Source organism: Anopheles maculipalpis, chromosome 2RL (assembly GCF_943734695.1).
Source record: "Anopheles maculipalpis chromosome 2RL, idAnoMacuDA_375_x, whole genome shotgun sequence".
In the NCBI taxonomy this organism is placed as follows: domain Eukaryota; kingdom Metazoa; phylum Arthropoda; class Insecta; order Diptera; family Culicidae; genus Anopheles; species Anopheles maculipalpis.
In genome coordinates this window covers 77,276,792-77,298,431 of record NC_064871.1, presented here as the reverse complement: position 1 = coordinate 77,298,431, position 21,640 = coordinate 77,276,792, and the positions used below count along the sequence as shown (strand labels likewise).

The 21,640-nt window shown below is 40.4% G+C and overlaps 3 protein-coding genes across 3 annotated transcripts in view; 1 reads left to right on the top strand and 2 right to left on the bottom strand.

The window, feature by feature from the left end:
• Nucleotides 1-21,640, bottom strand: part of LOC126568615 (uncharacterized) — a 383,782-nt gene that overhangs the window by 289,314 nt on the left and 72,828 nt on the right. The window lies entirely within an intron of this gene.
• Nucleotides 1-21,640, top strand: part of LOC126567921 (MOXD1 homolog 1) — a 51,510-nt gene that overhangs the window by 21,525 nt on the left and 8,345 nt on the right. The window contains exon 2 of the mRNA XM_050224287.1: nucleotides 19,714-19,866. Within this exon, the coding sequence (XP_050080244.1) occupies nucleotides 19,714-19,866 (153 nt within the window). The remainder of the gene's footprint in view (nucleotides 1-19,713; nucleotides 19,867-21,640) is intronic.
• Nucleotides 1-21,640, bottom strand: part of LOC126567514 (UPF0598 protein CG30010) — a 134,701-nt gene that overhangs the window by 112,956 nt on the left and 105 nt on the right. The gene's annotated exons all lie outside the window — the stretch shown is intronic.

Here is a 21,640-nt window from a genome sequence, read left to right as displayed (position 1 = left end):
TTTGAAGTGACGTAACAGGGGAGTGATTTAGAAAAAACAAACACAAAACGTCAAACGTGTGGAACCACTCTTTGACACTTGGAAGGTGTAACTGTGTCTCATTAGTGCACCCGGGAGACAATTACACCTGGGATCATGTCGGTATAGCTTTGTGTGAAGCTACTTTTACACTGCGCCCCATGCCATGGAAATCCTGGCATCAGGAGCTGCAACGCGAAAGGTTAGAAACATTTCAACCATGCAAACGTTTGCTAATGAGCAGGCAAACGCTAGAATCTGACGCGGTTTGAATGCACAATGAGATGAGGATATTCCTTTGGATTGCTGCTAGTGGATCGTTTGTATGCAATAGGGGGTTGCGAGTTAAGAAAGTTAACGTGGAAACTCATCCTAGCCGCTAAATGTAGATTTAAATCGAAGAAATGATGTGTAAGGAAATCACACCAGGGATTAATGGCACGCAGTTTAGAAGAACATTGAGGGTGTAAGGGCGGTTGAAAGTTCAAACTGAGGTAAGAATACTGGCAAGTAGTAGAGAGTACATATGCAAACATAGACTTTATAATTTCCTAACATGCTAGAATGTGCATTAAAAAGCTTCTTCTTGCGTACTTAACGGCCTTCTAGGTCACGCCGGTTATCGAATGACTTACCAGATGAATTGTGAGTCCATACTACAAGGGAACGATCCGGATGAGATCTGTAAACCGCCCTTTGCCATGTGAAGACTGGCGACGTTGTGGCTTCTACCACCAGGCTGCCCCATTAAAAAACTATTTTTAATTTTATTTTGCTTCCCCCAATAATTCAAAAAATTTGTTAGTAGTACCAAATGATGTCAGATAATTTTTTAATATTTATTAGTTGATTTGGAGAAGTTGTAGGATAATCTATGAATCTGATTCGGAGAATTCGTGGAATTAGAGCTAAAGATTTGATCATCCAATACCGAGTCAAAGAAAATTGCGATCGCAGAGTAGGATCTTAAACCGTCTTATAAAGTTAGTTAAATACATTCGACCCAGAAGTCCTAACAAACACACGTTGAAATAGACCATTTACCAAATCAAAAGGAACAAACACATCCCCACATTGAGCTAAGACATCTTTGTAGTAGCTGTATGGGATGAAGAGATTTGAATTCTTGTTAACGGACTTGTTTTCTGATCTTATCACCAAACCCTAACTCCATCGGTTTGCCTCGCCATCGAATGGGTTATTAGTCTTATCGATAACCACGTTGCTGGATGGTCAGTTCTCTCTACGGTGGAACGTTATGAAGACTGTCGCTACACCAAAATTTAAATACATGTTAATTTTATTTTGACTACGCAAAACTGAGAAGTCATTTTACATACTGCTGATCAGGTTGGCTAAGTAGCAGGATGGGTAGAGCTTTTGACACAAGGTTCGTTCAATGCAGCTCTAAACTCGACCCAACACAATAATTACAGACTGATGGCAACTACAGCAAATGTCTAGACATGGCTACCAATTACCACCAGATGACGCCGTACCTGTTCCGTCGTAGCAGCGTAATCATCCAGCCGATAAATGAGAGGTTCCAGGTTCAAGGTTTCAAATTTCCTCTTAAAAAACCCCTCCACGTGTTCTCTTCTCTACCATACACCGGTTACAGCTTTACAAACGCACTAATTCTTTGCCAAACAATCGATATCCTTCCTGTCACGTAAACGTCTCCGGAAACGATTTCCTCCCGGCGGGTACTGTTCGCAGTATTCCTAAGGCTTTCTCCATCGTGTACACCCCACAGCCGAACACACGTACAAAACTGGCCTGATCCCGATACCTTGTTGTGTGCGAAACTTGATGACACACATCCGGTTGCCAGGAGGCGAAACTACCTAGAAGGAAATTTCCCGACGCGTCTTAAAACGCACGACCAGCGGCCACCGATGGTGATGATGGGAAATGGGAGTTCAACATAAGTGGGACTCCACATCGTTGTGTGCCTTTGATGAGGTGCTAAACCACCCGGCAGAAAGCTACAAAATGTCGTGATTGTTTGGATGCGACGCTGCTCACCTGTCCCGAGCCGGGGCTGTTGCGCACGATGTAGCAACAGTGACAGGATAATAAATTGTGTGTCCCGTCTTCGAGGAGGGTGCCACTCGAACGTGGCGTGAAAGGTTTAACATAAATCACACGACAACTGGGACACACGGGCATACCGGCAGCTGTTGTTCGTTCTAATGTTTAAAGTTTGTGGCAGAAGACGATAAACTAATTGAGAGATTAATGTTATGTATCGCTTTCAAATCAATAACCCTGGATCGGGGTCTGACGCGAGGGATACATTTGGGTAAAATAAAGAGAGTCAGCTTAAGCTTTATGTTTTTCAAGTTAATTTATGATTTTATGAACAATTAAAGACACTTGAATGTGATAACTATAACCATTCAATTTTATAACTTACATCGCAATATTTACAAATTAGAGCACAACGCTGATCGTTTTTGAACGGCGATTAAAAGAAGCGAAAACCTGACATTTTATCGAAAATCGAAACGTATTTCGATACGTCGGGTAAACGAGCTGTTTACGGCACAGTTTACGGCGTTATCAGAAACCCGTGATCCTGTTCTTCTTCGCGCGTTTTATGTTTGTGGGACGCTTTTCTGCCGCTGGCCATTGTTTTATTGTGATTGCGGTTTAATCGTAATGGTGAACCGGCACATTAATCTTGACGTTTGATGAATTTCCGTTTTGAGCTGCTAGACTTGTGGTAAAGGTGGATGTTTGTGCCCTTCAAAGCCTTCATGGACTATACATGGTAGCATTGATAAATGTGGCTTTAAGCAGAAGCTTTGCCCTAAAGCTTCCATCAATTCCAACTATTTAAATCCATCCTGAACGAGAATCGTTTCATTTCGCGACGTTTTGGTGCAAAAAAAGGGCGTCACACGTTCGAGGATGGAAAAAAATCATCCCTTTCTCTGTTACAATAGAATTGTTAGGAAATCTGGATGTCCTCCAGCATGGCGTTAACACTCTCACAACCAATTTGACGGACCAAAAAAGGGAATAGAGATTTTACTCTGTCGTCACAGTTGCAGGCGGTTCGGTTTAGCGATTTTGCATTTTGCATAGCGCTTACCGCCGGGAGGGGCGCATACTTACAGGCGGCAGTTGGGCTCATTGTAATAAGCCACCGTACGTGACGGTTTCATAATGATGGCACTGCGCCCAAGCACTCAACTATCTGCAACCACCATCATGTGGTTTCACTCAGATGTTATTTTTTTTTGCGCCAGCAATGGCATGGAATGAAGGGTTGAGCGATTTTGCAAACAAAAGCATCACTCAGCAGCACTAACCGGAAGCACGCTTCAAGGCAGGCACTTTCATGCAATGACCCACCAGACACAACGTCGTCACACACATATATCAAGCGCTGGGAAGCTACTCAAGAGATTTTTAAACATCTCCCCCGGCATGGCATGATGGTGAACCGTTGGAGAGGGAGATTCTTTCACATTTTCGTTTGAAGGTTTTGCGGTTGCATGCCATTGTGGAGCGCCAAATGCGGGGGTGAGTTCTGTATCTTTTTTTTTTTTTTTGCAATGCACCGGTACCGAAGCGGAAGCAGAAGCTAAAAAATGTGTTCCCTTCTTTTTCCCCGCCGGGAAGTTCACGGTCTGGTGCACGTTTGGTCCACATTCGGTTGAAACATGTGCGCGGCAGGAACCGGAATACGGAATCGGTACATTGTGTACGATTGTGGTAATGCGGTGTCGTAGTTAGGATTATATTTAACCTATCAGAAAGGAGGGAAAAAAAAGGTTTCTTATTGTTAACCAGGAGCACTGCATGCAGTTTTCATTCAAGCAGATTTCAGCAGGTTACAAGGTTTAATAGGGCATTGAATTGACAGGAATGATTCGTTTGTGGTGAGCGGCAGGATGTGTATCAAATGGTTGACGGAGGACCTATTTATGGAGTCCTCCCTCAGTGGGAGACTTTTACACCGAACTTCCTAGTTAACTTGTGTGGTTTCATCCTTACCTCGTTTAATAGATAAAAATGCTCTCGCTTTGTCAAGAAGCGCAGAAAGCGTCGTTTTTATTCCTTGCAACAACAAACAGCCAATTGTACGCGCCAATTTCATCTCCTAGACACCGGACGCTCGTCAGGTACGCCTGCAAACTGTCTGCCAAAAATACCGATTCTTGTTTGTTGTCACCAAACACGGAACTAGAAAAAGAAAGCATCACTCTCCTTACAAATTGTGATTGAATTCATCCGCTGCCAGCGCGACACGAAAAGGATTCATTCGCGCGAAACAATTCTATTCGGTTAGTGGCATACCGTATGTTTGCGTCACACCAAACGCACCGCACCGGTTTGGACGAATGTCACGTAACGATAAATCTTTACTCCATCATGTAAGCCACGCTGACGTGTGGATGTCACCAGGCACCTACATCACTGACTTCTCGTACTGCAAAAATACTTCACTTCAGACAGTTTGAGATCTCGGGAAGTATTTTGATTTGTATCCGTTTCCGGGAAAATGTTGTCCCGAAGAGGTTTCCTTTTTTTGCGTCATATCCCGCGAAGAGTGATCTTTAAGGACCCTGGATGAAGTAATTTACGATTTCTAGGAATTGTTAAAAATTGAGTCGTAAATACGTCACGCTCCTTTTTCACAAACCGATTCTACAATAGGAAAAAAAAAATGTCCGCTGAATTTCGTTACGTTTGGGGACTTTTATCAACAATGGCGCGAACAAATTTCATCAACAATTCCCCACCAAAATTCAAATTTTGGCCAACTTTTTGCAAAAACCCTTTCTATCACGCACTGAATTCCTACACCTGTTAGTATCATTTGACAGCTGTCAGAGTGGTGCTTCAATCTAGAAGCTCAGGCTTTTCAGCGATGAGCCATTTCGGGCGAATTTCCTGACATTCGAACAAACAACTACGGTGCGCACGATCAGCTCCAATCTAATCGCATCGTGTAAATCCAATCCCGGAAAAGATCATTCGATTATTTGCGTGTATGTCTCGCTCCCGTACCGCACTCTATGGGCTGTGTGAAGTACAGAAACCAAAGTACCAAACTCACGCCAATCGAACGCTTTAAATGGCTGGTTCGCACTCACTGCATGTCAGTGTCATCGGCAGAGCAATTTGATTACGGGAAAACCACCCCGTTACCGATTGCATCAATTTTCAATTTTCCATTTTTTTGTCGTGCCCTTTTTCGTGTGGGATAGTCCGGGATCTTCAAAGGAAAGCTACCAAATTCCCGCACCGTATCCCATTTGGGATTTCCCTCGAAACCCAATTTCAAAGCTTAGTACCATCGAAACTGTCGAATATAGATATGGCCAAATGACGGTTCGTTGTTCGGCCTTTGGCAATCTATCGGGCTTCGGGGAAGTTTGGTATCCGCTTTAAAGATAGCTTAGAAGACAAAGGTTTGTGTAGGATATCCTTTGTCACGAGTTTCTTCCTTTCCGACGATTTGCCGGATGTTTGATTGTAGCGTTTTTCCCCTGATAAGACGCGGCTTTCCTTCGTTTTCATTCCCCCAGCAGCACATGTGTGCCTCAGGCCACACCACACCAAAACGTTTTGTTAGTAATCCTTCGTACACGCCTCCTGCATTCCAGATATTACTGATTTATGGGCATGAGTTTCGGACGAGCACATGGCGTGAATGTTGGCGTGTGGTACGAAACTTTTGGTTGTTGGAAGTGGGTCGAATGTCGTATCATTATGTCATCTACGAGGTATTTTGTAAACAATTTGCTCTCGGCATAATTTGCTTTAATGAGATTGTGTCAGTATTATTGGATGTGAACAGTAAGAGTTTTAGCTAGGCGTTAGTTTAGGCATTTGAATCTGATAAATGGCATAAGGGCACTATGCAATGCTGACACAATTATTTTGTTCAGATAAATCGTAATCATATACTGACCAGGCAATTGACACACATTTACTGTTGACAAATTTCTACCGAAAAATTTCATCCGACTGGAAGCTAATATCTTCCGGGATTCAGGGTCATCCACAGTCTGTAGGCACTATCGAGATAGGTCATGAACATGATTTAGATTTCATCAACATGTAAATACGTTCAACTTCAAACTAATTTTGTGCAAAAATACTAACATGATTCGATCCGATTTGATCTGGATCCAGCTAGGAAACATTCATCTGAATCCTATCCAAATCCTTGGTTCATTCTTACTTGTGATTTTTGGGAGGAATGGATGCTGAGTGTTTGGTGACAATTACATTTGTAATACAGCAATAATACAATTCCATGCGTCCAGGCTTCTTTCCTTCGATTCGAATCAAAAAATAGTTTGCAAAATTCGCTGCTATTTGAATCCCTCTGGCTAAATAACAACTCCTTCACAGTAAGTTAAGTTATAACAATTCTCAAAAGAGTCGAATCGTACTCGAATTTGAATTACAAAAGAGTAATTATAACTCTTTGTGAGGTGTTTATTTGAATCATTCTTTAGAGAGATTTAAATTACTCATTCAATCTTGCTCAACACGCACAAGACTTCCACTCAGAGCTAGAAATACAACCTTTTGCCTAAATTTAGGAGCCAACTACAGCATATAAATTAAATGATGTTGACACTACAAAACTGAGGGATTCAAAGAGTTTTCATTTCAATAATCTTTGTCATAAATAGTTTAAAATGCTCTTTAATGATAGTTTAGCAATGAAGCATTATTTAAGTATTAAAAATGTATCTTACAGTGTGTAACAAATTAATAATAAAAATTTATGTTTCAAAGTAACGCTACTAATGTACCAAGAACAATAACATTCAATTAACAGTCTACATTCTGCACTATGCACATGATTTTCAGACTAGCTCTTTTACCAAAAAAATATATGCAACAACGTAAAGTTAAAATCGTTAATTCTTGCCATCTGATCCTTTCGTACCCATTTCCTTGTTCACATAAAAAATGAACACCGTTCGTTCGAAGGTGCCCTGCTTCACATCCTTTCAAATCTGACGAAAGAACTCTTATCATGCCATAATTGCAACCTTCACCGTGCAACGATACTGCAGCGATAGGCAGCGCTGAGCATCGACATGTGCTTGCTTCGGAACACCACGATACGGGGTGCACCGGAATTCGGAGCCCATGGTTTTCCTTTTTTTTTGCATTTGCTTCACTTCACCCGACTCGTACGTCCATTTATGGCTTTTAGGTCAAACCGGGCAGCAGCACCAAACGGTCGCAATCGAATTGGTCCGAAAATGACAAGGAAACGAGCCTCCCAAAGGGCGCCTCCCCACCGTGCATTGTACACATCGGTATGCTTTAATTAATATATTAAACTACCCGAACTCGACCAACTCGAGCAGCAAACCTTTTCCCTCCCCGGGGGGATGGTTGAAATAACGGTTAATTCAAATTTTACTGCAATGGGAGACGATGATGATGTGGGGGACTACCTTAAGGGTTGCTCTTTGTGTGTGTGTGTTTTTTTTTGTTTTCGCTCGTTCCTTCCCGAACCTTAAGTACCGATGTAAAAGCTACATTTTCCGAATGTTTTACAAGGGTCCCCCCGGCATGGTGCATTGGGTGAAATGAAAATGATAATATAAACAGAAAGGGACCGGTGAACCTGTTATTCAAACGAGCTATCCGCAGGGTTCCAGTGCTCCGAAGAAAACCACTAACTTTCACCCCGATTTTTGCGAAACTGGGTATGAGAATTTTAATAATTTTTCGCTTCCCTCCACCAAAAAAAAAAAAAAAGAAGGACACCCGGTAGGTTGCTCCTGTTCCGTAAAGGGGAGTTACGCGAATGAACCGTTATCGGAAAGTTTGATCGATGATACTGGGGTGGCAAATTGACAGGTTTTTTTGAGAACGCACGGGGCTACGACGATATGCACTTGAGTTTTGTACACCGGTCACATTTTAGACCGGACCTTTGTTTTCATTCCAAGGTTTTCTAGTGATGGGCCAGGAAGTGACCGCTAGGGTGCTGGCTAAGCAAACACTATCACAAAGGCACAAATCCCCGGTCAAGAATCTACACGGCAAAGATTAATGTTCAAGTTTTCGTGTCTGAGACAGGACACGGTGTATGATCAATGAACAGAAACACGCGCGCGCATCAGATCGCCCGCACGGATGTCTGGCATCATGATGGATAACAACTTCGGGGAAAAATAATTAAAAAAAGGTTCTTTAAAAACAACGAGAAGCTGTTTTTAAATTTGCATTTGGAATTTAATGTAGGGTATGCTGTTACTCGTATTTCTCACGAAACGCCCCATTCGGTCGTTTGTTGATTTGATGCGCTTCCTTGAATTGATTGTTTCAATGGGCGTTCAATTATTTTACTAAAAATAAGCTTCGGAACTTTCAACTTCTTTGGCGATTGGAGTTTGTTTTTTTTTACCAAATTGCGTCATAGGACGAAAACCGTTTGTAAAAATCGTAATAACTGTTCAATTTAATCACGATTCACTTAGAGCAAAGGTCATAAAAAAAGATGCATTAAAAAATTCATGCTAAATAAAGAACTTTTTGCGTTATGTCAGTTCCTAGTAGCCAGTGGCAGATTCAGTCCCTCAGAGAAACTAAGCAGAGAGGAGATTAAACGGTTAAACCTAAACCGAGGATTAGCTCATTGCTGACAATAGCTGACATTTGCTTATGAGTAATAAATACAGCTTTATGTACGACCTTTTCCATTTCTACCACCACTAGAATCAATTATTGTATGAATTACCTGGTCCAAGAAACGCTTCAAAAAGTAAAAGTTTAATTATACTAGAAATCGATCAAAATTCGAGCTTCTATCATTTGTTTCTAGATGGCAGTAGTGATATGTGTCATGTTGTCATGTCATGAACAATATTTGACATTTACTTCGAGTTTGCTTACTAGATTTCTTATCTGCGCCATAATTTTATCCCACACTGCTGTTGCTCATCTCTGCAAGTTTCGTTTCACATCCTTCGGGTACTCACACACACACGCGTCCTGCAGCTGCACATGGCATTTATTTGTAATTGGTGCGTTTGATTGATCTTTAGCAGAAACAATCAGCAAATTGCACATGCTCTCTACTGCTGCTGTACTTGCTGTTCTGCATCCCTTTCTGCATGGTTCATTTTGATGTTCTCATCCACACATTTCCGCTTCTCCCAGGAGTCACAGAAGTGACTGTAAGAGCCCTCCAAACCGGGAAAAGCGAAAAATAATAACCTGCCAGTTCCAGTAAACCAGCAGTAGCAGTGTACTTCAGTTTTGGAAGTTATTTTTACCCCATCCGTTGCTCAGCTTCTACCTGGAAGCATCCTGCATCAAAGCACAAAACCGGGCACCTAAATCCAGGGAACGAGCGTGTGAAGCAGGAAGCAGCAAAAAATAAGGGTCAAAAATAAATGAGATACAAGTCCCCAACATGATGGGGAGGAGAAGCTTGTTGCTTTTCTGTTTTTTTTTCTTTATTTGCCACCACTGTTTTAGCACCGTATCTTACTCAAAATTCGTTCTACCCCGTTCGCCAATTCATCAGCGCTGCTTCACCGGCGTGTGGTGGACATGGAAGATGGAATGGAAAATATTGTGCACAACAAAAAAACAAAAAAAACAAAAAATACACCCTAAACCTGGTGCGTTTTCTGGAGCTGATGAAAAATAAAACTAAAACACATGCGTCATAAAGCTGAGGAGTGGAGCATAACGTTAACGTTAAATGAAGTCAACGCTGCTGGCAGCTCGCTGATGGAGAAGATGAAATGGATTTTAAAATAATATTTTCCAAAGCGAACAAAGTACATACCTTCGTGTGCCAAAAAAAAACACACCCATCACCTCGAAGCGCAATCCCGAGATCCTGAACAGGTCCTTACGGGCACGATTAACGGCAGCCAGGGGAGTGTTCCGCTGTGCTTCTGTTTAGGAGCTTTTTATTACTTTTTTTTGCTGTTGTTGTGAGCTATATGTGCTTTTTGGGGGAGCTGCAAGATGAATCCCGAGGGCGTGAATTGCCGTGGTAAGAGTCGAAAAATAGACCATTCCGAGATGTAATGGATTGTGGGAGGCATCTACGACGGTGCTAATGCATCATTGCCCATCATTGATTTCACATCAGTTAAATGGGAAAATTTAATTTTAATTGTACCGAGTGACCATCCAATCGGGGAACGGTGGGAATGGTAGTAAAAGATTGTTTTTAACGATCGTAGCACGATCCTGTGTCTTTATGCTTCACCTCGAATTGATTTCAGCTGCTCGGAAGAAGAGAAACGGAAGCACTTAATCAAGATACGGCTTCGGTTTTTAAAAAGGGGGTTTAAAGCACATAAAATGGTGTACAGCAGTACCATTTGGAAGCTATTTATTGTGAGTAAATTTAATTATTGCTAGTATAAGTGAACAATTAGAGATAATTGTACACACAAGAAAAATCCCATCTTGTTTTGTGGTTGCATACATTTAGGCGCCCATCACTAGCGCTTTGCTTTAGATGGAAATTGTTAGCTTGTTTCAGCATTTTGAAAAGATTGATTTTTCTGGGCCAATTTGCTCCTAACCAACAAGCCATGAAAAAACATTTATCGAACACACAAAGCCTCATAAAATGCCGATTTAGTCTAATTCCTATTAATATCAGGGCCTATCTGCCACGTTTACCAAATCCTACGGCTCACCAAACTCGGGAAATAATAGTTTTACAGCGCCATTTGTTTCTACGTGAGGCTTCTACCTTCCGTACTGAACGCCAACACAGAATCCATACGAGTTCCAATTTCCAAACCAATTTTAGTTCGATTCCAGCATGTATTGCCGGTATGTTGTTGTTTGTGTTATGCGTTTTTTTTTCTTCATCCTCCAAAGCACATATTCAACTCGCTGCGCGTGTGTTTGGTGATTTTTTCGGCATGGAATGGCAATCCCTGTGGATGCAGACTCGTGTTCGACGGTGTTTTCGAAAAGCATCGAACGATCCGTCGATTTGAGCATCGTCAGCTCGACCCGGGAACAGACAGTTGGCCATCTTCGCCGGCTTAGAAATGGTGTTTGGAAATTCATTTGCAAAATTGGTAAGGGTTACGTTTCATGCCGAAAAATCGATATGATTCAAAACGCACCCGGATTCACTGTGCCGAATGTTAGGCTAGACGGTATCAAATAAAACCCTCCCTCAAAAACAACAAAACAAAAAGATTGCATGTAAGGGCGAAATAAAATTATGCATCAAAAATGAATTGAAAATGATTTAAATTGCTAAAACGTTTGACGGTCGGCTGCTAATCATATGAACGTGAACCAATCAACGTTCAATTTAAATTTAATTAGCCGCAGAATATTGTCTGTAAAATCACAGCAGCGACACTAGACCGTTTCCCGTTTTGTCTACTTTGCCTGTTCGGTCATTTCTGGGTCAAAGAAAAAGGGTGCCCCTGTTGGGTTTAGTTTTGCACGGCTAAAGAGATGAATCACTGTAAAATGAAATAAAACACTTCAGCGGTGGCCCTCTTCCGCTCGATCCGCCCCATTCATCATCCTATTACTGCGACTCGTTTTTCAAATACCAAATATCCAAACCACAGTCCGCACTTCGCACTCCAGAAAAAAAAGCTTACCTACCCCTCAATCCGTACGCAAGAGCCACAAGATAAGATATCTTTCCTTTCGCGCTCGCCTCGCGTCCAACAAGAAAGTATAAAGTTCCGGTAAGGAACAGCAGGAAACAGAGAAGCAAAATCTCGTCCAACTGCAAAAGTATGATAATGATAATGTAAATATGGCTTTTCGCTGGTGCTGCTGCTGTTGCTACTCTAGCTAGTCCCTCAGTCTATATGGTCCAAGTTTGCTGGAGCTGGTTCCCTAGGGATGCTCCTTTTTTCTTGCTGCGGAGAAACCGGAAACGATTGAAACTACGGTTTAATTTATGGGTCCGTCGCTGGGTACGTCGAAGATGCAGGGACGAGAAAACTGTGTGTTTGTTGCAACTCACGGGCCAACATACTGCGGAAAAACAATAAAATCACGGTGAAAAATAAGAAAACATTAATCATTGGACAGCAGGAAGTGGAGAAGTAGGTTGGTTCTGGTTTTGATTTTATCATATTTTAGAGTTTTTGTTTCTTGTTTTCTCCTGATGATAACAAGGTTGATGGTGGTGGTGGTGGTGGTGGTGGTGGTGCTGCTGCTTGCTAGCTGACCAATTCACGTTCGCTGATGTGAACCGTAAACTTTGTTTTCCTTATCATTTTTTGTGGCGGTTGAAATTGCGATTGGATGTAAAATTTTATGCTTCATCACAATTCGTTACATCTGATTAAATCAATCAACTTTTTAACCATCCACAACGGGGAGTGAAGTGTTTAGCAAGCAAAGGGTAGTATTTCGATTCGAAAATAGGTCAATTTTTGAAGCAAAAGACGATTAAAAAGGGATGAATATACTAGCAGGATAAAATGACCATCATATTGCATACTTGTAGGCGTACTTTTTATACGAGATTCTATATTCATCTACTCGTTCAAACTGTTTCCCAACTTCCAGGGCTAGTTCCGCAAAGCCTTAACTCGAACTTTGTTTCAAGAAGACTCACCTCACCAACCATTCATTAAAATAAAGGGAAGACGCAAGCACAATTGCTTATTTCATTCAAGATGCTGAGAAACTTATTACATCGTCTCGTTCGTGTGCCCGAAACACGCTCTAGAGCACTCCCGGCACCTGGAGGAGGTTCGGCTGACGGCAGAAACGGTAACGGCGGCTCAAACGAAGATGCATTTAGGTGCACGCAAGTTGCACATTTTAGGTTCTCTGATTGCCGTTTCGTTTCGTACCTTCGGTTCACCTTTTCGCCTGCAAAGTTGCAACATTCGAGTGGTGGAACCATCGTGATGACGCTACCACAAGGCACGGAAAAACGAACGACAACAATCATGCAATCAGCCGCAATCATCTTTTCGAAGGTACGAAATTGCTGTCGGCCACATAGAACGTCCTGGCAGGGGAAGCTCGCCTCGGGGCAATACTTTGGACAGCATTTTAGCCATGCAATTTTAGGGTGAATGCTTCTGCATTTTGGTGTGCTTGGGCGTGCCCTCGTTCCTGGTCCTGCTATCATCAATTATGGTGGCAGTTTTAGAAGGACGTGAGCGCGTCGCGGACAAATGAATGTCTTTTATTTTAATTTATTTTTTGACATGCTGTGTGCAATTGTTCGACGATGTAAAATTCGAATAGAACAGTGATCTCTTACCCTTTTGCTAAGAATGCATTTTCCTTATACGAGGCTTCCGTTTAATCTCACTCCAAATGCATAATTGAAGATTTGCCTTTACTTTTTAATATTTTGTAATAGAATTTTTAATTACTTTCCAACCACATGTTATGAAAAATTCCTCCCTCGAGTAAGCAGCTTTGAAATAAAAGGTTTCCAACCACACGTTACGCCTAGGCAAGGAAGAAAACAATGAATGAATACTCCGAAAGTCGAAGGCATCGATGGTTCGCTGCAGGTGTAAAACTTGTTCCTGCCACTAAAGTATGCGTGAGAGCGATCATTGCTTATTCATGTTGGCTTCGTCGTTTCTCTGCGAATCGCAACGAAATCTGAGTGAGCACACACGCTCGACGAAACTTTAAATTGCTTAACAAAAATTGAGCAAAAGTGAAGGTACGGTTTATACACATTTAAACCAATTCTCAACAAGATTAACTTGAGCAAATGTTTGAACGCATCAAACCGAACGAATGCCGCACCGGACCGTACGATCGTTCTGCAAAATGTTGACAGGATCAACGTTTAAGCCAGCTTGGTTTGGGGCATTTTTTGAAACCAGTTTTTTGCTCCACTTTTTTCTTGATGCGTTCAAGCTGCTCTTGAAAAGAATGAATGAGAATGCATGAAATACGTTGAAAAGAAGGAATTATTTAAATTCCGCTTCGGATATTAAATGAGTTTTTTTGTTGTTATTATTGTTCTTTATTTTTGTTTTTATTTATTTTATAAGTTTGACGGTACATTCTACATATTTTTGTGGACGACTTTTTTGCAGGCTAAGTTAAAATTGTTAAGCACACTAGATAGTGAAGGAAACAATTGAATGTCAAATTTATACTGTTGACGCATAGACGTCAAGCGTGACAGTTGATGAAAAAACAAAAGTTTCGTAAAGTGAATAGTGAGAAGTTGGTGAAAAGTGAGAAAAATAAGTAGTGAGATAGTGTCTCACACGATAGGGCCACTCACAAAAGGCTATAAATAGGGACAGGATTAGAAATAAAACCCTTCTAACATTTTTGTAACCGCGCAAACCACCACGTCGTGGTAAATATTTTCAACACAAAAAACGGTCCGAAATGTCGAGAAGCTGTTCACATACTAATTAACCTAAGAAATCAAACACTAGCATAACTAGTTTTAGATTCAATATCAATGTACTTTCAACATCTTAGTGAAGAGGTGTAAAGGCGAATGTTAGTGATCTTTTCTTCTCTTCTTTCTGGCTTAACGACCTAGAGTCCAGATGGGGATTTGAACCCCAGCACTGCCGTGTGAAGACCAGCGCTACCGCCGGGCAGCCTCCGGCCCGATCTCCGATAATAATCTCGCTATTATTCTCTGTATTTTCTTCATCCAAAAGATCGTTTTTCGCAATGATCTATAAGCATTCAGATCACAGAATTGCTATTCTAAATTAGGAGACTTCTTAGCAGTTATTATTCCCACAAGATGGGATTATAAAATTAAATATTCGGCATAAAATTGCTCGTTAAAATAAATGCCAAAACCAATGCAAAATATTCTCTTGACATCATATGTTTAACATAGTTAATTTATGTATTAATTCTCTTCTATAAAACTGCTTCTTAAAATTTATGTGAAAACCTATCAAAAAACAATACTTCGAGCAACAAAATGCCGCAATCAAAATAAATTCTTGATTGAACATCTTCGTATTCCTGAGAGGAGATGAACCGGAACCGACAATCAATTATGTAGCGCTTGTGATTATGATTCAATAAATTTCACTGAATTATGAACTCACCCGGACCCATTAAGAAGCTTGTGAACCCGAGATCAAAATTAACTCCTGTAAAACTTTTCCTGTTTCCACAACCACCGTGCTCCCGTGATTCGACAACTATTTTGCCCCTTAATAAAAATGGAGTAGTAAAAAGGGTTGTGGTTTTTTAGCTCATAAAAACTTTCCACTATCTAAAACGAAGAGCAATCACGAGCAGCGGTGAGCACATTTCCCTTACAACACCTTAAGGTGTCCCGAAATCAACGTCCAAACACCTTAAAGTCTCCCGAGGAAACCAAAGGGGAAATGGGGGGAAAAAATGCTTAAAGCAGCAACTCCATTAGAGGAAACTTTTTCCACACATCCGGATAGTTTTCTCATTTTTCGCGCCGGAATCGTACACCCATCTTTTACTTGTTTGGCGCTGGCTATGTTTTCCACCGCCAAGTGTAAGTTTGGTTATTTATGTTCGATATCCGGCTTCATCCTTAAAAATCTCGCACCATCCCTTCTTTAACGCTAACACCGTCTCAATAAAAGCAGGAAAAAGAGAAAAGCGCTCCATTCAATGCGCCAAAGAAAAAGTTCGATTAAGCTGTAAAGAACGAACGGCGATTGATTGGAATCGAAGGAGCGTTGGAAACCGCATCCGACCAAATGGATGTGAACCTTGGACCGATTGTGCCCGATTTCTTCCTTCCCGAAATCCGGCTTAATTTGTTTTTCAAACTACCGACCCATAGACGGGATAGGGCCATCGCGGGCAAATGTGTGTTTTGGTGGTTCGGTGGTGGGTAATGTTATCCCTTTTTTTGCGCGGAACGGCACAGAAAGCGAGGAAAGGGTTATTTAATGCTAAAAGCTGGATATAATATTTCACCGTAATCAAGCAAAAAGCACGGCAAAACGTAGGAAAAGTGTGATCAAAATCGACATTAAGCTGAGAAAATCTACGAGAAATAGACAAGCATAAAAGAAGATAACAGTCATTGATCGATTGAATGTTGAATTTGTGTTACAGTAAGTGTTGTCTTTCGATTGTTAAAAATCGATTGAGTTGTTGGGTGTTGACAGAATATTTACAGCTGATATTGGAATATAAATCGCATCTAAAATTTGAGAAATAAATATTTTTTCATATAGTTTAGTAAAAGAAGTCGTTTATTTTATATTTATTTGGAGAAACCTAGTTTAAGAAAGTAGTTTAATTTATATTCATTTGAGAGAGATTTTTCTTAATATTATTTGTAATTTTTATTACATTATAAGAGGCCATTTATTATTTTCCGTTGAGTCTAGTTTGCTTAAAAGCTCTCCTTAAACATCGCCAAACCGCTGCTGATGCTCTCTTGCTCGTCAACGGAAGCAAAAGCAAATTAGTTCTCACATGAAACAATTTCATTTTCCAAACTCATTACAAAGCGTTGTACTGCCGCGTTGAAGGCGGCCAGATAGACAGCATTCGGGGAAATTTCCCACCCGTTATCTCCTACACTTGACCTCATAGCACATAGGGATCTGATCCAATTTGCTCGATTGCCGATTATTGCACTGGAAAGCGGATAGAGTTTTGCAATTATTGTGCCTTAATCCATTGGCTAAAATCCAAACAGTTCGTGCAAAATGTGTGTAACAGGAAACAGGAAAAATAAACTGGAAAATGAAGCAAACACCGATGGAGCTGCTGGTTTTGCGTTAGTGCAGAACGTTGTTAAAATTATAATTGAATTCCACCATTATACACACATATTTGGAGCAGTGTGTTAATATGGGTGCGTGCCCGAGTGAAGAAGCACGGTGCATATTTTGCACTCCGTTTCGTAGGATTGATACCGAATATTTGCACTAAAAATTTTGCAGGAAAAAGCGCTTAAAGTATCCTCGTTTTTGCCCTATAGTTTGTAGATAAAATATTTGTTTTAATTCAATTTTTTATCCAACGGTTTGGTGAAGACAATCTTAACCTTGTGAAATTATATGCGCCAAAATGTAGGCAATCTGCATTACTCGATCTGTCTGAATTAAAATAAATTTGTTGATGTAAGTCCCAGTCTAACTTTGCCAACAGTAGCCACTGAATCGTCGTCGTGACAACGTTGTAAGTGTTCAAGTATTTTAAATAATGCAACCTTTGCACATTTCTGGCCTTGCACGAGACTCACCGAAATATTTACCGCCTATGTAATGTCAAACATGGCACTTTCCTGCTCCGAAAATCTCACTCGATGCTTGCCATCCTCGATGTCTTCGATACCGAGTGCCAGCAACAGTTGACAGAAAAAGGTTTGTGGATACTTTAATGAATATTTGACGATCAGAAATGGGTCCACTGTCCACCCGTACCAACGATAGCAGCTTTAAAGGGTTGCCTTACTGAACAGCTTTAAATTCTGTGGTATTCCTAAAATACTAAAATAGTCTAATGAATATCCCAGCAGAATTCAGCCCCTTTAGCACCTGCGCTCTTACGCTATTTCTATATTCTTTCAAACAAAAATTTAGTGTTTTTCTTTTTTCGCTCCGGGAAAGCTCCCATCAAATAAGTATCGCAACCACGGGAGAAAGCGGAAGTTCTTCGGGGCCGGCTGAGCTGTCCTGTGTGACTCCTTCTATTTTTGGGCAGGGTTCGATATTTTATGGTAGACAAATTTATTTTCCACCCCTCGAGAATGTTTTCTACCGAGTGTGTAGTGGGCCACAAGGCAGAAAAAAGTGGCCAGTATCACGATATTGACACACCATATCGGCTGGGAGGGGAAACTCCAACATGGAAAGCCCCGATAAGCTAGGTTGGCGTTCGCTCACTTGTTGAAATTGAAATGTGAAACGCGTGGCACAAAACGTTCCCAAGCATGCTTCCACCCGGCAATGGGCAATGTGTTAGTTTATGTGGTTTGTTGTTTGTTTTTTGGACAAAATTGCCAAAGTTTGCGGCATGTCATATTTTAGATATCGTTCTCTTCTTAACGCTCGCTTTCTCTTTTGCTCTTTCAGCTTGTTTTCTTATTCTATGTTTCATAAAATAGCGTCAAAAAGATGGTGTGCAAAATTATCTTTTCTACAGTTACAGATGTAGAAATTTTTTCCAAGAACAAAGAAATGATAAGCTCGTATCACTTTCTTGAATGCTGCAATTAATAAAATATGCAAAAACGAAATTAATTTATTCCTTTCCCGAATTCCAAAGTTCTTTATTATTAGCAGTGGCCTCACTTGCACACAAAAAGTCACCCAAAACAACGTCCAAAAACTTGTTGAATTCAGCCAAAAAATCACCTTCCAGCTAAATCTATGCATCGAACACGAGGATAAGCAAAAACAGCAAGCAATCCCCGATGTTCTCCACTCAACAAACCAAAAGGCATGGAAAAAACAAACTTAACAAACGTCACCCAGTACAGGGAAAAACTTTAAAGCTTTCCTTTTCCCACTCGGATGCAAAACCATTCGCGTTCCGCGTGATGGCATGATGCTACAATTATTGGAAAACTTTATGCCCTTTTGTTCGCTATCGATCGGAAAAATTTTTGTGCAAGTTGTTCTTGTTTTTGTTTGTTCTTGTTTGCGTCCTGAGGGTGAAAAATGGAAAATCATGCTCTCGGTCACGATCACGTCACTTGCTATCGTGCTATCGGCATGGGAAAACTCCCGGAAATGGGGTTTCTACTCGGTGGGCAAGAAAATGCTTCCACTGGCAAGCTGAAGTGAAGCATTCGACGAAACAGCAATTAACATTGAACTTGAACCGTTGCAAGTAAATGGAGGGAAATGTTAGAAAATGCTTCAACAGCTTCAACACCACTACAATGGCGCTGCTATCCTTACTGCCTTTAAGATTCTTCCGAACACCAAGAAAGAAAGAGGTGAATAAAATTTAACCAGAATCCTCGGTACACCGCTTCAACAGCTATTTACGTGAGCGTCGGTGCTACGGGAAGAGGATATGAATGGTAAATATTAAACTAATTATAGCTACCGGAAACCTGGCAGGTTCCGGCAGTGCACGGCCAGGTCTAACCGTCCATTTGGTTTGCTAATTAATTACGGTACCGAAACCGAAGTTGACCCACCGTTGGGATGGGACTGTGGATCGTCGTTCGAAAAACCTGCCAACCGTTCGACCTCCGGATCCGGATATCCCTCATATTTTGCGGTGCTTTATGGTGTGAATGCTCAACCCCAACTCGTCATACAGTTTTGTTAAGTGTGTGCTATCATTCCTTTTACTTCCTTCGCTTCCTTTTTAGCGGGTAAACACTTGACTGAGCTTTTAAATTCGTTCGTTCGCATTGGTCCCGGGTTTGGGAGAAGAAAATCTATTTAATTCCATGCCAAAACTGTGCTTCACTAAACTGGAGGCACTACTGCTGATTCTACGAATTCTTCCTACTCTTGTTGAGTAGCTGGAATGTAAACAAATCTGGACTGCAACACTCCACCAATAATATTAACCACAACGGCCTTAATGCTGTTCGATACAGTTTGAAAGCTTAATAACTGGAAACAATTTCCCGATTGCACTCGACCACCATCACCGTCACTTTACTTGCACCTGCAGCGTCCACCAAAGCATAACTTAATCAACACCCGGTAAAATGGATGCAGTGCTTCCAGCTTGATTGGTTTTTCGTGGAAAATTTTATTGATGTACCACCGTTTTGTTGCTTCCCTTTTTTTTCATTTGCAGGATTGCCACGGTTCGAAAGACAATCACCATATGCCGGTGCAGGACGACACGCAGAACTATCACATCGAGAGCGGATACCAGAACCTAACGCACACCAGCGTTACCTTCCGGCGGGCCCTCGAAACGTGTGACCCGCATGATGTTATCATTGGTGTAAGTACTCGAAAGAATCGGTTTCACTATGAGTGGTCTTTTGTACAAATTTGTTGTTCTAGGAACTAAGAACGAAATTTCAATCTCAATAGTGCAAAAGGTGGATTCGTGGGCATTTGTCATTTGGTCATAATAAATGCAGTTTGCTTCTTAGCGCTGTATGCTGGAATGGAATGGAATGCGCGCCAGAACGAAAATAAATTGCAACAAAAGATATTACACTAGGTTGCACTTTATTGAGTAATCTACGGTGAATAAAAAAAATTCTTAAAGTATTCTAACATTAACCATGTCCCTATTTTTAGGTCATAAACCTAAAAATCCTATTGGTAAAACGCCAACAATTTTACGCTCATTTGGTTCTCAACAAAAGCATTTTTGAGGGCGTGCAAGTGACATATCTTTGGTCAGCTATTTATTTTACAAATTTTCGAATGTTTCGAGTAAAAAACACAAACACAGTTGTCAAGTAAAGTATCTCATGCAAGCTTGTGTGAAAAATCACGGTAGATTGTGACCATTATGCGTAGGACATAAAAATATTATTTAAATAAATCATTTTTAAAATGAGGAAAGTTATTTGAAATTATTGTTAAGTGTCGCCAAAGCTAGCTTATGTATAAGACTAATTTATAATAACACTTCATTAACTTATTTCATCATTTAAACGAGACAGTTCATACTGTAATTGAAATAATTCTTTAGTGAGTCATATTTTTTCATTTAAGTGGCTCAATATACGAAATAAATTAATATTTATACATGATTTGAGTAGAAAGTTGATTGAATTACTAAAATTTAATCAAAACTAGTTAAAAGAAGATTTTTTTTGGATTTTATAAACCAATAGTTTTAATATTTTCAATATGTCCTACTCAGCCATGTTTACAAACGACTGTGGAGCTTGCATGTGAGTTTGCTGCCTGCAGCTTGAGGGCCTATATTACTCTTTAGCCAACTTACCTGTTGTTCAGCCAGCTAAATATCGTTCAACTGCATTAGACCTCGTCCTACGACGTATTTGATCCCTTTGATTAGAACTTTGATCAAGCGGCTAAAGAGTAATATAGGCCCTCAAGTTGCACGCAGCAAACTCACATGCAAGCTCCACAGTCGTTTGTGAACCGAACATTTAGTGTGTTTTCCGAATATTTAGCCATTTAAATTAAAAAATATGACTCACTATAGAATTATTTCGATTACAGTATGAACTGTCTTGTTTAAATGATGAAATTAGTTAATGAAATTTTTTTATAAATTAGTCTTATACATAAGCTAGCTTTTGTGACACTTAACAATAATAAATAACTTTCCTCATTTTAAAAATGATTTATTTAAATAATATTTTTATGTCCTACGCATAATGGTTACAATCTACCGTGATTTTTCACGCAAGCTTGCATGAGATGAATCCCGTACAACTTGAGGGCCTTTATTACTCTTTAGCCGTAAAATCAACAACTAGCGCGTATTTTTAATTCTGCCTTTCACTGGAAATCTAAATTTTCGTGTTAACAACGATAGTAATCGGTTAATAATTACGAAACGTTGTATTTTTAATCTTGTAAAGTTTGGATTTTTAAATTAAAACCAGAAAATACCCAACATTTGCATACTCTTCCCATCTACAGATGGTTTGCTCATACAGAAATTAAATAAACCTAATGGTAAACACAGCTGCAGTATCCCTTTACTTGTTTTCCTACATATCACTGCTCCATTTCCCACTATTCCTCCTAAACCGATTAAAACAATCGTCAGGATACTTTCATTC